A 16057-nucleotide genomic window follows, 5' to 3' on the forward strand; every position below is an offset into this window, starting at 1 on the left:
ATAAATTCAAGATATTTTTGTCTAATATTAAGGATTTCCATTGATCTCATTATGTAAAGAAATACTTTATACCCATACTGAAATTAATTTTACCGATTTACCCATTAAGACTTAAACTCCTTTTATGATTTGTATTTTACTTTTCTGGGTTTTGTTAAACATGTTAAGAATACAGTTTTTAGTGAGAAATGCGACAGTTTTTATCTTTTCATTATAGTAATTGAAGTCGCTTGACAAGAGATCAATAATACTCTTTATTTTAGTTTATGTTACTTACACGTTTGGTTGCATTTTATAGAAGACGTATTTAATGTCAATGTAACCAGACAAAATAGAGCTATTATGTAATACAATAAAAACTGGTCCAGTTTATTGCAAATGTGTTGATAAATAAAAAAAAAATTTTCTAGTTGAAAAGAAAACAACAGTTTTATGACTTTAGTATACGTTTTTTGTTTAATTTCTACAAGACTATAAACTTTACAATAACAAACAAAAATGACTAACATATTTAGGTGGCATACATTGATTTACAGATGTTTGCACCAACTCATTAAAACTTATTGTTAAAAAATGTTGGCATCGAAAAACGTAATAGTAATATTAATTAAAATTTTCTCAAAAATTAATTTTTATAAAGTTTTGTAAAATGTATTAGTTCTAATATAATCATCTTCCATTATGAACTGTGGATAATCTAGATGATTGATTAAAAAAAAAATGTTCCAACATTCAGTGGCATAAATATTTCATAAAAACAAATTTTACTACAATGATAAAAACATGGTTTTAAAATATAAACAATTCAGAAGATATGTATAAGATATTTCATATTTATGGATGAATTATGTGTTCCATTACAGTTTGAGCAGCATGCGAGTGCCGTTGATGATATGTTGGAAATAGTTGTAAATTTATACATTTGCGAGAAAAACTTAAAAGGAACGAGCTCATCTCATGTGTGATGTGCCTTAACAATATGAAAGGTTATTTTCAAGAGGAATAAATTACCTTCCTAAATCAACAGAAATGTGCAGAATGAAAATTTTAGGAAGCTTATAATTTTTTTTTCTAAGATGATCGTTATAGTCTTGTTTAATTTGTATTTTTACACTTGATAGATATGAACATTTTCTATATTGATTAAAGTGTATTTATTATTAGATAATTTTTTTTATTTTTAGAGCTTATTATAAGGATATGTTGATAAGTTTATTTAATAAATAAATTTAATTTATAAATTCTTAAAATTTGAATTTAGTTACGAAACTCATTAATTTCCATTCATTGTTCAATTTAAATTTAAATTATTCAAACTAATTTATTTAAATGGAAAATACAATTTGTAGTTATGCGAACAAGTACGTCTTCTTCAACAATTTACTTATAATGTTTAAGAATTATTATAATACATTAAAGGAAATAATATTATGATAGTTGTTATAGATCTATGTGTTAATAACGAGATAGTTGAATATATAGAAATAGCCAAAGAGACTTGAATAATTTTTTAAAGACACGTGAAAATGGTATAAATTATTACGTGAAAGCAATAATAATAATAATGGGATTCAAATGTGAAATGCATTATGATAAAAAAGGAGCCGTTATATTGTTATTAGTGGATTTTATATATGATGTTAGGTTTGCATTCGATATAATTTAGAAAGCTTTTATCTGTAGTTGAAAAATGAATAAAAAACCATAAAACTGTTCCACTTGATTGACGACAATAGCTGTTGAAAATGTAGAAAGCAGAATTGATAAAAATTAAGCTCTAAGCTAATCAGATTATTTAATTTTATTATATTTTTGGACAATTGGCACGGTACCGTCTATTTGTGATGCGGTTGATAAAGAGATAGCTTCTGTTTATCTTATCAGCCGCATATTTTACATTGAGTAATTTAGATTATCTCCACTTTTTATCTATTGGAACGAGCGCCGTCTGTGTACGCTCTTTTTGGTTTTTGACGTCTTACGTGGCTTACGTGTTCAACCGTTTATCAACTTTTCTTTTTTTCGACTCCTTTTAAATTTAGATGGCTAAAATTTATTGTTATTTTTATTCAGTTATTTATTTTTGTCAAATGTACATGTTATTGAGATTCCCTAATAGTTCATTTGTGGTATACAGTTGTGTACATAATGTTTGAGTAAACAAAAGAATCGGCCAGTGCCTTGTAATACTTGTCGAACTCTATTTTAAGTGTAACCCTACCGGTTCAATGTAAAATATATTAGACTATCGATAAAATGATAATTTAAAAATTATTGTATTAAATAGAAGATGCGTTTTTATATGATTAAATCTAATTATTATCGCTTTGAACGTGCCGCAGAAAATAATAATAATAAATATTTTTAGGATAATTACGCGTAAAAGTTGTTTGATTTGACTTTTCAATTGGAACTTTTAATTTTATAATTAAGAGTTATTTTTAACTTAGTTTTTTTTTTTACAAAATGAAACACCTGTGAACTACACAAGTAATTTGATTTCTTTTTAAACAGTAATTTAGTAGGTCCTTATTTTAATTTTTTCATGTAATCTCTTATTGATTTAAAGAATAAGACAATAAATAAATGATAATAAGAAACTAATTTATATGGAAATCAGCAAAAAAAAAATTCCTTAAAGGCAATAATAACAATCAACTATTGTGCTTCAATTGTATTATACTAAAATAATGTAAATATTATTCAAATGTATTAAATTAAATAAGTTAAAGTACTTTGTATGCGTTAATCAGCTTTTAAAATTTCCTTGTCTTTACGGAGTTGTTTTTTTTTATATTAATATAAAATTGTTATGTACCTGTTTATTTGAATAATCTGTAAACGATTGTTATAAAAATAATTTTTATCTATTTAAAATTTGAGAAAAAATAACAAAACAAAGAATAACAAGGAAAAGTGGAAATCTGAAAACATTGTTCATATATTACTGTGATGAATTCCCAAGTAAACCGTTTATAGTATTTCATCTTGTATTTTATAGTGATAAAAATTTTTCATACCATTTCTGGCATGTTAAACACCGTTTCGTAAATTTGATTAACCTAATTTTTTGTTATAACACACCTAGACTTCTAAGTAATTACTATGCAGACGAAGTAGTCTCATCTTTTGCGTTCCAGGAGCACTTAGATCTTAGGTTATAACTTAAGGTGAAGCTTTCACATTTTAAGTTATTGTACACACATTCATTACATTAAATTTTCAGAGTTATTAGGAAAATTGCTTAATTACAATTATCAATTTTACTTATGGCACTAAAATAATTATTTAATAAATTTTTATTTATAAAACTATGTATCTTTAATCAATATAAAGAATTATTATAAGATTTGAAAAGAAATTGTAAATGTAATCCATATTATGGATTACATTTAGTTGAAATATATTATATTTCAACTCTATTGCATAAATACATTTAATCATATATTTTTATATTAAAAATTATGTTTACTAGAAACTTTGAGTATAATTTTACATGTATTATAAGAGAATATATAGTAATTTCGCTATTACACCAGATTACATCAAACAAATATGTTATGCGATTAAATAAAATGTTATATTATACGCAAGTTTAACTTTTAATATAGTCGGGGTGGTAAGTTTAAAGATGGATGCGGGTGTTTTATGCATAATTAACAAAGCTTAACATAAATAAGAAAACTAGGGATATTGTTAATTAAATAATTTGTCTTATGCGAAGAACAGAGACAAATATATGGAAAGACTTGTTACGTGTAAATGAAAGTGAAAAGAGATATAGTAAATTAGAGCTAACAATGTTGACTTTATTCTTTAATTATTTTAAAAGGTAGTTATAGTTGTCTACTTTTTTTACTTGTGATTTGTTTAGGCTATATTATAATGCCGTACAAAAAAATAGTATTTAAAATTTAATAAATATTGTAAAATAATTTAAATGTTGTCAGTAAAATATTTACTATAAAAATAATTATTTAGTTTAGTTGCCTTTTTTTAAAATTATCTTATTATAACAAAACAATTTCTAACGTTTTTTAACACCTAGGAAAGTCGATTTACTTAAAAATTGTATTTATTTTCATGTTATGTTGAGTTTTAGAATAGTTTAATGCTATAAAATCAGAAATTTGAACAAAAATAGGAATCTATAAATAATTTTTAGTTCAATACGTTGGTATGTTTTAAATGAAAATAAATTCTAATCAGAAAAATCTATTTTTATATTAAAGAGACAGCACAATTGAAGATTATTAAACAATCGATATGATTATAGGCTCAAGAAATGAAGTAACTTATGAATAGAATTTTCATTTGTCACGTTTCGCATCGATAACTACATACGTATATATCGATAAAAAATATTTAGCTTACCTAAACCAATAGATTTTTCGACCAAAATCGCTGAATTGTATTTTCTAAGAAATTCAACACAGTTTATTTTTTTGGTTCGCTATACTATTTTCATAGGGGTATAAAAAAACATAAAATTATTTTTTACATTTCTTTAGGAAGCGTTAAGAAAATATCATTGTTTGTTGTATAAAAATTGTGTACTTTTCATTATACTCCCAACAAGATTCAATTCAATTTTTGAAAAAGTTCTCGGAAATTGTTACACTATATGTTTTACATAAAAAAATTATGGCATATTATTTGATTTTGAAATATTCTTTGTATTTGTTAATAACTACCAATACTATTTGAAATGTAACTTTTAGTACACTTACATTAATAACATATTAATGTCAGTGTACAAAAACATTTTTCCACTGATCGCATTATGTTTATTTATATTAATAATGATTAATATAGCGAAAAAAATTATGAAATAATTTAACTGAAGTAAAAGAACATTATAATATATTATAAAAATATTATAATATTTTATAGAATCATAATGATTACTTTAATTTAATTGTCATTTAATAAAATGTCATTTTCCATTACTTACAATTGTATTTTTTAAATAAATTATGCTCTATAGTTAGTTTTAAAATAGTGTATTTTTAATTAGAAAAATGTTTCAATTTATATTGATACTTATATATCAATATAAACTTCAAAAGATCATGGTTAAATTTTAAAAATATATCCATTGTTCTAAAAATAAAACTAACTTCATACATTTTTGTAGCAACTTCCGTAAAGAACTTTTTTTGTCGGTATCGGAGAAATATTTATTATAGTTTATCTTAATTTTTTCACCAAAGATTTATGTATAGAGTATCTCGACCTAACTGATAGCCCTTATAACTTTCGATACAATTATTATTTTGCTAAAATTTTTTTAAAATAATTATTTCCTGAGACTATGTACGTTTATAGGATATGTTTTTACTATTTATAATACTAAAAAGTTTTAGTACAATTACTGATGAAGTTAAAAGTATTTTAATACATAAAATGGGTATGTTAGTTAGAGCGAGTGCAGCTTGTACCGGCGTACGAATACTCTGCTTGCGATCCATACCCACTCTATGTATTAAATGACTTGTAACTTGATGAGTACTTGTCCTAAAATTGTTATCAACCCATCTAAGTTTAAAATAAAAAAACTGAAAATTTGATATTTTTAAATGTTGAAAAAAATTGCTATGTAAGTAATTTTAAAAAACAATACTTATTAAAAAGAAAATCAACAAATTGATAATTGTAATAAAAAATATAAACCTTATCAGTTAGGACTAAAACGTTGTATAAATACAGGACGATTCTTTTATCGTGAATTATTAAATTAATTGAATAATTTAAATAACATTCTTTTTTTTCTTATTGGTTTTTATTCCATATTTTTCTCAATTTATTCATTTATCAATCTTGAAGTATTTTTCATATTTATTCCTTATACCTTGTGATGGTGTTAACTTGATTTTTTCAAATTGTTACATTTACTATAAACAGTTTTAATTGATAGATAATGATCTAATTAAAAAATAACTGGTCGGTTATAACTTTTGGATCAGTATTTCAGAAGTTATTTACAATTAAAAGTTACGGTTAGAGTTGAGGCGTGGGCGCTGTTAAATTTTATTTTTTCTCCTTTTCTTAACTAGGTATAAAAGTGTTAGTTGGTCTAATCTTTCAATTGGTTTTTCTACTAAAAATATAAATATATTCATTAATTGGAAATATAAACAAAATTAGTTTCATAGATATTTTTGTTTATATCTTATATTTTCAAATTTATTCTCTAATTATAATGGTTTATATGAATAACCAAACGTTTTTATTTCTACAATGTGAATTACAATTTATTAAAAATATTATTATTTATTTTATAAATTAATGATATTTTTATTTTATTTTTTATTTATTCATTTTAGTTATTGACGATAAGGGTTCACAACGTAGAAGAATTCTTGAAAGATTATCTGTGCGTTATAGTAAAAATTGAGTGTTGCTAAACACTACCTAAACTCTCACCTTTCTAAATCATTAAATGCTAATATCTTATAAAGTAATAATTGAAAAATGCTTATTGACTAGACTAAATACTATTTAGACTATTTTATATTTAATAGTAAAAAATACTATTCCAATTTAACTTACAAAATTTACTCTTAAAATCTATCCTTAAAAATATATTTTTTTACTATTATTTTAATATTTATTAAGTTTCATGAAAATAAATCAAATTTTAATATTTTTATGAATAAATTAATAAATTATTAATTAAAGAAATATGGGGGATTGTATTCTTAATAAATTACACTGTATAACGGACTTCTAATAAAATCATTGTGCATAAAACACACGCTACTATAATTAAAACATTATTAAACAATTTCAAACTAACAATTATTTTTTTTAATTCAATCCATACAGCTAAATTAATTTAAAAAAATATATTTTAACTATTATTAAAATAAGGTTCTTTTGTGTAATACATATATATGCAATAAAATTCTTTGCTATATTCCTATTATTTAACTCACTTTAATAATATTTAATTTTTAAATTTTTTCATAAGATTTAAATGGTTTAAAAACTATGGTCAATGAAAAAAAAATACTAAAATGTAATAAAAAAAAATCCAATAAAACAAATGTTAGTTATTATTTGTATTACAAATATATTCAATAAAGCTTCAAACAAGACAAAATATTTTAATGGCTGTGTGGAATTCTCGTTAAGCTATACATACTCTCTGAAACGATAAAAAAGTAATAAAAAATATGTTAAATTTTAAAATCAATGAAAATATATTTAGCTACCAACGATGTTTTAAAACATTAAAATGAATAATCTGAGTTGTTTTTTTAGTATACGTGCTTATGCCTTTATTGCAACTTTAGCTGAATGGTTATTTATAGCATACATTTTTAAAGAGGAATGAATAAAAAGAATTAAGTGAACAAAAAAAGCTCCAACGGCAGTTAAGGTTAAAAAAGTTGTACATAATAACAACTGTAATAAAATATTCTAAATGCGTTTTATAACACGTGTACAAAAATATATGACATTTGGTGAAATTCGTCGTTCAATGGCATTTGTAATGAAATAAAAGGTCCTCACTCAAACGTTAGGTATGTTGTTTTTATTTTTTTAGTTCAGCATACGAAAGAATACCTTTAATAAATACTGAACCTTTTATAATCTGTAATACGAGTCAAGATATAATGGGACGGCTATAGTCCTTCTAGGGTTTTTATAGGGTAGTTCTTAGTTACATTAGCTAAAACTTATGTGGGTCGTGATCATCCGGTTATAGCAGTACTTTTTTTTATAAATTTGAGTGTACATAAGTTAAATAGGGTTCCACTTAATTCATATACCTTATTTTTTCTATGATCTTGCCCACTACGTCATACCATTGTTTTTGTAGACAATTCCTTTTGTAATTTCCAACTCTTATTCTTGCCAAGAATCCATTGTTTTTTGTTTGTATAATTAACAAACAAATATCAACGTGTATACATATGCATAAATAAACATTACTTATAATTTTGTAATAAGAAAAATGAGTTTATTAAAATATAAAATTAATTCTAAATATATTAACACTAACAAAATATTAAGTTGGTGACATTAATAATTAATGTTACTTGAGAATTATTTTCAATAAAAAAAAAAATTCTTTAATGTATTTATTTATATATGCATAATTGGAAAAACATTTTAATTTAAATAAATGAAAAAAAAAAATTTATTCTCAGGTTAATTATTAAAATGAGAAATCTGAAAATATTCACAATGAAATTATTGATTCTTAAAGCTAAAATCACCCTGAACACAACCTTCAGGAAATACCTAAACAAGAAATTATCTTTAGACAGCTTGTTATAGTATCTTTAATTATTATTCAGATAAATTTTCATTATAACATATTCAATGTTTAATTAGGAATAACTAACTGACATATTAATGACACTTGACTTCCAAAAATGTTAAATAAAACAACTCTTTCACTTCTAAATTTTAAGTTATAATATTCATTGTTTATGTTAATACATTTTAGTTTCAATGCAAAGCTGAGAAAGTATTAAGTATTAATATTGCTATGATGAGATTTTTTTCTCAGCTCTCACCGAACCTATTTCTTTGAACGATTCGTCAAAAGATCTTAAACCGTGTCTAGTTGAAGATATTGCCCTTAAAAATTAAAAAAATTTTCCTCGTTCCCAGTAAATGAGAATTTCTACAAAATTACAATTTTTATAATCGGTAAATTTTGACATTTTTAAAATTTTTTTTTCTTAAAACTGCGATAAATTTTTCAAAAATGAACAAGTAAAAAAAATGTTTTTTATATAGAAACTTTAAGTATTTTACTTTATTTTTTTTTTAATTTTACCTGCCCATAAAGAAGGATTCAAAATAGCTACTTTTTCATAAGAGTCAATTTTTTCAATTTAACTTTTGAAAATGTTCCGAGAATTCTGCGTCCTTTAAATATATGTTAAATTAAAACTTATGTTAGCTTGTCTTAACAATACCATGTCCACACTGTGCCACCGTATTTTTATATATACATTTTTATATTACCATCATAAATTTGTACCTAATTAGTAAAACTGACAAATATTATTTTTTAATTTTTGGGTCTAATTAAAATCTTTTTTTGTGAAGTGTTACAAAACCAAAATTTTGACACGCTAATAATTTGTTTTACTCTAAGAATAGAATGTACAGCATTATTCATTTATCATAAACGCCTTAATTATTTAAAAATAAAAAAAATATTAAGAATTTTTTTTTGTTTTCTTTTAGCTACATTTTTTCTCAATTTATCAATCATTAAGCATATATTATGCTAATCCCTTATAACTTAAAAACGGCGTGAACTTTATTTATTAAAATGGCAATATTCCAAATTAACTAGTTTAATAAATAATATCAAATTAAAAAAATTATGGATTAAATAACTTAGTAATTATGTATGCTGCCTTTTGATAGAAAATAGTTGAAATGCTAATAAGTTACATGAGATGATTCTATAAACTAATGAACAACTGATAAATCAATAAATTATATAACTAAAAAAAACAAAAATTATTTTTCAATGTTGTATTTATTTTTAGAGTAATAGTGGTTTATGGTAAACCGATCATCAAGTATTTTTACAGTAACACTATTTTAATCGATTTTTCTTAAAATAATAATTATATAAAGAAATTTATTTTTATTTTTTTTAAATTTTATATACTTATGGATTTATTAATTATTGATTAGTTTTTAATTCATTCTTTATTATAGTGTATCAACTTTATTTATTCTAATGGTATCATACATATTTGACTAGCTTATAACATAAAGTTGACACCCTTTAAAGGTATAATAAATAAATATAATAAGTAATTATTATCTGATAAATCAAGAAATATATTAAATTTAAAAATGTTAAAAATCATTTTCTTGACATATTCCCAATAAAAAAGAAATTAAGTGGCTAATATTAAAATAATTATTTTGTATATGTAGTATGGAATAGATTTAACTACTATAATTTTTGGTAGAACCAATATTTCATTATAATTTTTTTTTTACTTGCACTAATGCTTAGAGCCCTCTAGAAAAAAAATTCTCGATTTAATACTGTTTATATATGTATATTTATAGTAAGGTTTTAATTGATAAGTAGGTCATATGGTAGGTTGATAAGTGATACAAAGTGATATTTTTAACATACCCACTCAATTATAAACAGAATAAAAATATTTTAAACATTTTTTCATTGACACCGTTAGTTTTCAATTGTTCCTGTATAATAAGAACAGAGTACTTTTTAAGTTCATCCCTTATGTCTTGTAAGGGGATAAACTTAGTTTTTTCAAATAGAATACATATTTTGAATTCAATAAAATGTTTGGGGTTTTATTTTAATAGTAAATGGCACTTAAATTTTTAATATAACATTATTCATTTATTAGATATAACAGTTTAATGTTTAAATTTTCGAGTTAATAGACATGTATAATTCACGAGGGATTAAAAATACAGGTAACTAATAGGTTTTTTATGATACCGCTATCTATAGTTAGAACTATTGACAGGTATGTTTTTTATTTAGCCAGTTGGTGTATTTATAAATTTTAACTCATAACAATATACTTTACGACTACACTCTATGCATATCTGTTGATAAAGTTTGAAACTTTAAACTTTTATATCTAATAAATGAACAAAGTAATATTAAAAATTTAAATAGTATTAAGTATTAAAATAAAACCTCAACACATTTTATTCAATTCATAATATGTATTTTCATTTGAAAAACAAATTTACAACCTACAATACATAAGGGATGAACTTAAAAAATATTACTTACCTTATTATACAGGAACAACTTGTAACTAAAGGTGTCAAAAAAAATTCTATGAGTAATTGAGTGGGCTAAAAAAAATCATTCTGTAAACTAACTATGATTTATTATAATATAAATTTAAATTATATCCACTGTTTGAATTTAAAAATTAAAAATATATGTTATTTTGTTATAAGTAATAAAAATTGTATTATACAAGGTATTTTTATAGTTAAGTAATTTTTTTTGATAATTAGTATACAAGGTGATTTTTTTATAATAACCCACAGAATTACTTATAGAATAATAATAATTAAAAATTTTTTTTTTATTCTTATCTTTAGTTACACATTATTCTTGAATTATTAACTATGTAATACTTTTTAAGTTCATCCCTTATGCCTGGTAAGGGTGTCAACTTTGTTTTTTTAAATGGTAACACATATTTTTAATTTAATAAAATATTTGAGTTTTTAATTCAATAATAAATGGCATTTGAATTATTAATAAAACTTAATTTGTTTATTAGATATAAACATTTAAAGTTTCAAATTTTTGAGTTAATATATAGGTATAATACACAAGGGATTACAAATACAGGTAGCTAATTGTTTTTTTATGATATTGCTATCACAGTCACGGATTGTTTATTATCAATTATGACCATAGGTGTTGTGGAGCGTATACGCGGGTATACGGCGTATACCCACTTCTTTGTTTTTCTGTTATTGCGTATACTTATAAAATCATGAGTGATACGCGGGTATACGGCGTATATCCACTATTAGTTTTTTTATTAGTGCATATACGTATTTATAAAATAGTTAAAGAGTATAGACTAAAGAATAAAATAAAAAGTAATACGTGGGTATCGAATATAGGTACGTTTGTCATAAAACACAAATTTTGAATAACTATTATCAGTTTGTTTAATCTCTACAGTCATACCACATATAAACATATACCTGAAGTTATAAACATACAAATATGGCTCGAGACTATTATCATTTTAAAAATAGAATATAAATGTAAAACAAAAATAAATAAATAGGATAATGTTTATCATTTCACGACAATTTTATTGATAAAATTTAAAACATCGATCAGAAATTAACGATATAGCACATACTAAGTTGAAACTGAAATTTATTGGGTTAACCTATAGCTGTTGAAATTGGTAATTTGTATTTTTCCGTAATAAACCGTTTACCAACCAATCTAGTATTTAATATATTACCTATAATGAATTAAGATAGTACTAACATGTACCTATTCACGTTTATTTCATTTATGATTTAACGATTTGAAAACAATAATTGTAAGATTATTTTATTACTGCATAAAGTTTATTGTTTATTTATAAAAAATATAACAGTATCTAATAATACACATATCGATTATATGACTATGAAATTTAATTTATGTAAGAACTTAGAAGTGTCAGTAAAAATATTCGAGTAATAGTTTGGAAGGAGCTAGGCCGTATCTGGGAGGGTTAAGAGTTTTAGTTGCATTATGTAATAATTAGAAAATACATATTTTTAACACAGTTAAAACATCACAATATTTGTATTCCGTCTCCCAAAACTATGTTATAGTTAAGGCCTTTGAAAAGTAGTGTGGGGGTGAAATTCCCCACGTTTCCTCATTTAGGTTTTTAACTTATCTATTGATCAAATTACGACTATATCACTGTTGATAATGTGAAATATTGTATGTAGAAAATGTAAAGTGCAATGGGGGGTGTGGGGGGCGGAGCCCCCCACGTTATTCTCTATTCATTATATAGGCGTATACCCATAAACATTTTTAGGACTACACCACTGATTATGACTATCAATAGATATACTTTTTGTATTGTCAGTTAGTGTATTTATAAACTCACAACAATGTACCTTACTATCATTGATAATAACAATGCTGTGTACCTGCTAATATCGATGTCATAAAAAACCAATTAGCTACCTGTATTTGTAATCCCTTGTGTATTATACCTATATATTAACTCGAAAATTTGAAACTTTAAATGTTTATATCTAATAAACAAATTAAGTTTTATTAAAAATTCAAATGCCATTTACTATTGAATTAAAAACTCAAACATTTTATTAAATTAAAAATATGTGTTACCATTTAGAAAAACAAAGTTGACACCCTTACCAGGCATAAGGGATGAACTTAAAAAGTATTACATAGTTAATAATTCAAGTATAATGTGTAACTAAAGATAAAAATAAAAAAAAAATTTTTAATTATTATTATTCTGTAACTAATTGAGTGGGTTATGATAAAAAAATCATTCTGTATAACTGTATCAGTAAAATTTTTTTTAGTAACTAAAATTTTGATGATTTTAACACCCTAAATTATTACAAACAATAATAGAAACCCTTTTTTACTTAGAGAACATCCTATATAAATACATTTAGTACTAATTTCATATTTCAAAAAAAAAGGTATTGAATATTATATTTTTTTAATACTGAAATATATGTTTTAATTTGAGAATTGGCGTTAATATTTTATTTTATTTTAGCTTCGATGCGAAGCTGAGAAGGTATTAATTTTACTATGATGTGTTTTTTTTGTGCCTGTTACCACTTTTTCTCAGTTCTCACCGAACCGATTTCTTTCAATGATACGTCAAAAGATCACAAATCGAATCTGGTCGAAGACATTACCCTAAATGAGGGAAGAAAAAAATTTCAACTTTAAAAATCGCTAATTTTCGAAATTTTTTCAATTTTTTTTACTTAAAACTGCCATAACTCTATGAAAAATGACCAAATCAATATAATATTTTTATAAATACATAAGGTATTTAATTATTATTTGGTATATATATTTTTTTAATCTGACTATTCGCTTGCCCACAGGAGAGGATTCAAAATGACAAGTTTTTCATAAATAATTATCTTTTTCAGCTTAATATTTGAAAGTTTTCCTGAAATACTGACACTTTTATATCTTAAATTAAAGGTTATGTAATATACTTCAATGTTAAATAAAAAATTTCGGATTTTATTTTGTCTTCATGGTGAAAACGGACTTCAAAGTTAATAAAAAAAATACGATTTTTGTTAAAAATTTCTTTTTTATATTTTTAACTTTATAACGCTATAACTTTTTGAAAAATGTATGGATTTTTATAATTTTTTAATATAAGTACTATATATCCTTCTTTTATGCGACATACTATTTTTTTTAAATCGTACCATTATACTTTATATATTTATTCATATATTACACTTATAAATCATAAAACTTGTAATCAGGATATAAAAAAGGTAGTAGGAGATCATGTAGTTTTTGAAATAATCCACCATTTTTTTTAAATTAAACACTATCTACAGATTTGCATCGAAGCGTTTTTTATGATAGAGATTTTTATCACTGTCAGATATTATACTTGACTGAACTTTGCCACGTCCCCACTGTACAGCGACACCCGTGCTGGTTTTTTTAAAATCACACTTATACATTGTACATTGTAACTTATATTCAGGCGGAACTAACGTGGTGACTTTTCAAGCGATTCCCTGTTATATAATTTACTTATTATATCAATTGTTCATGCAAATCTATATTTTATAATTAAAAAAAATGTAGTTTGCTATGTACATAATGAAAAATAAATAAACCTTATTGTCAATATTTGGGATATTATTTCAGTAAACTTTTAAAATAAGTAAAACTATGGCTATGTTTAATAAATAAGGCTTCTTTATATACCAAGTAATTTTTAATATATTATAATTATTTATTTGGCTATTAAATTACTCTATATAAAACACGCTATAAACAATCTTCAAATTTAACAAATATATAAATTATTTTATTTATGCTAATCAATGCAAATAGCATTTTTTTTTATCAAGTCAGTTTCGTGCAGATTCTGGCTTAATATGTACTCATTTATAGCATAACAAGTTTATGTTAATCAAAAAGCTGCATTGTGTACAACTGCTAGTTGTATACGGGCGTATAGGTCACCAAAAATGTAATGGAAAATAATTTTTCCCAAAAAGGCTTAATTTGGAAATGAAAAGCAAATGCATATATATTAATTGAAACATGCGAAGTAAGCAAGCGGTACTTGAAAGTTAAATAAAAGAACCAAGACCTTTCGCCCGAGTAGATTGTAACACTCAACATTTTTATTTTGACAAAACTGTGCCTACCTTTAGAGTTTTTATTGGTCCTCGGCTCGAAATCGCAGCCGGTATGTAAGAATCTGTAACATAAAGTTCGAATATTACGGCGTAGATACGTTAAAGACCACTTTGCACAATCGACTCGGGCAGTATAAGAGGTCTTAAAATGAAATTGCCATAAATTAAACATTTTTATTTAATACATCGTATTTGTTTTTAGTGCTCTAGTAAAAAATTATAATATTTTATATTGAAATAATGATGCTAACAACATTGCGCGACCTGAAAAAGTAACAGTGTGAAACAAATGAAAAAAAAACTTGCAAATTAAATTTTGTACAAGTGTGTTGAAAAAATAACAAAGAAAATAATAACGTTGAAAAAAGATGTTTGAAAAAAAATGGTATGCGTATAAAAATGTAATCGGGTCAGTAGCTCAATATTGTGGGAGGGAGAATTCTTGTAGAGGGGAGAGATCATGATGCGTAGAAATGCGGTATAATAACATGAAAGACGATGCAGTATAATTTGCTAACGTTGCCACCTCCTTTATAATCAGTTTTTGACTTGTATTGTGTCGAAAAAACTGCACTTAAAGACTATTGTACACGAATAATTTTCAACTGTATTAAAACTACAAAAAAACAATTTTTTTTCATACCCAAAATAATATCCAACTTTTTATACTACACGGCATTCATGACAAGTCCCTAGAGACTCGCGGTTCAATTCAACCATAAATATATTTTCGACGAGTTATTTTTTATAGAATCCTTTAGAGATATTTCCTGTTTTTACTTTTATACATAATCCGTGTACAATGGCGTATCCAGAATTTTTTCTCGGGCAGGGGGTCGCAACCCCATAACTCCCTGGATGCGTCATTGTCCATGTATATGTATATGTAAAAAAGTATCAATAAGCTCTATTTTGAATGAAGATCGTTAGCATGTCATTGGCAAGTTATCACGCGCTACGCGAAATCTTTGGCACCCCGACAAAATACGCTTTTGTATTGATTTTTGTCCTACGTATTGCAGTCGCCACCGTCATCACTACCGCCAATGGTCTCTGTCGTTTGACCCTAGTTGTGTATATATATATATATAAATCTGATTCTTCTTTCCGCTTTCAAATCCCATTTTAATTTGCTAAG

The 16057-nt window shown here is 24.2% G+C and overlaps 1 protein-coding gene across 1 annotated transcript in view; it reads right to left on the minus strand.

Moving 5' to 3' along the window:
* LOC126895959 (uncharacterized) overlaps positions 1-15265 on the minus strand; it is a 98689-nt gene extending 83424 nt beyond the window's left edge. Inside the window, exon 1 of the mRNA XM_050668319.1 lies at positions 14929-15265. Within this exon, the coding sequence (XP_050524276.1) occupies positions 14929-15091 (163 nt within the window). The 5' untranslated portion in view covers positions 15092-15265. The remainder of the gene's footprint in view (positions 1-14928) is intronic.
* Positions 15266-16057: the final 792 nt, after the last annotated feature.

This window comes from Daktulosphaira vitifoliae, unplaced genomic scaffold (genome assembly GCF_025091365.1).
Source record: "Daktulosphaira vitifoliae isolate Bord-2020 unplaced genomic scaffold, ASM2509136v1 Scaffold_1, whole genome shotgun sequence".
Lineage (NCBI taxonomy): Eukaryota > Metazoa > Arthropoda > Insecta > Hemiptera > Phylloxeridae > Daktulosphaira > Daktulosphaira vitifoliae.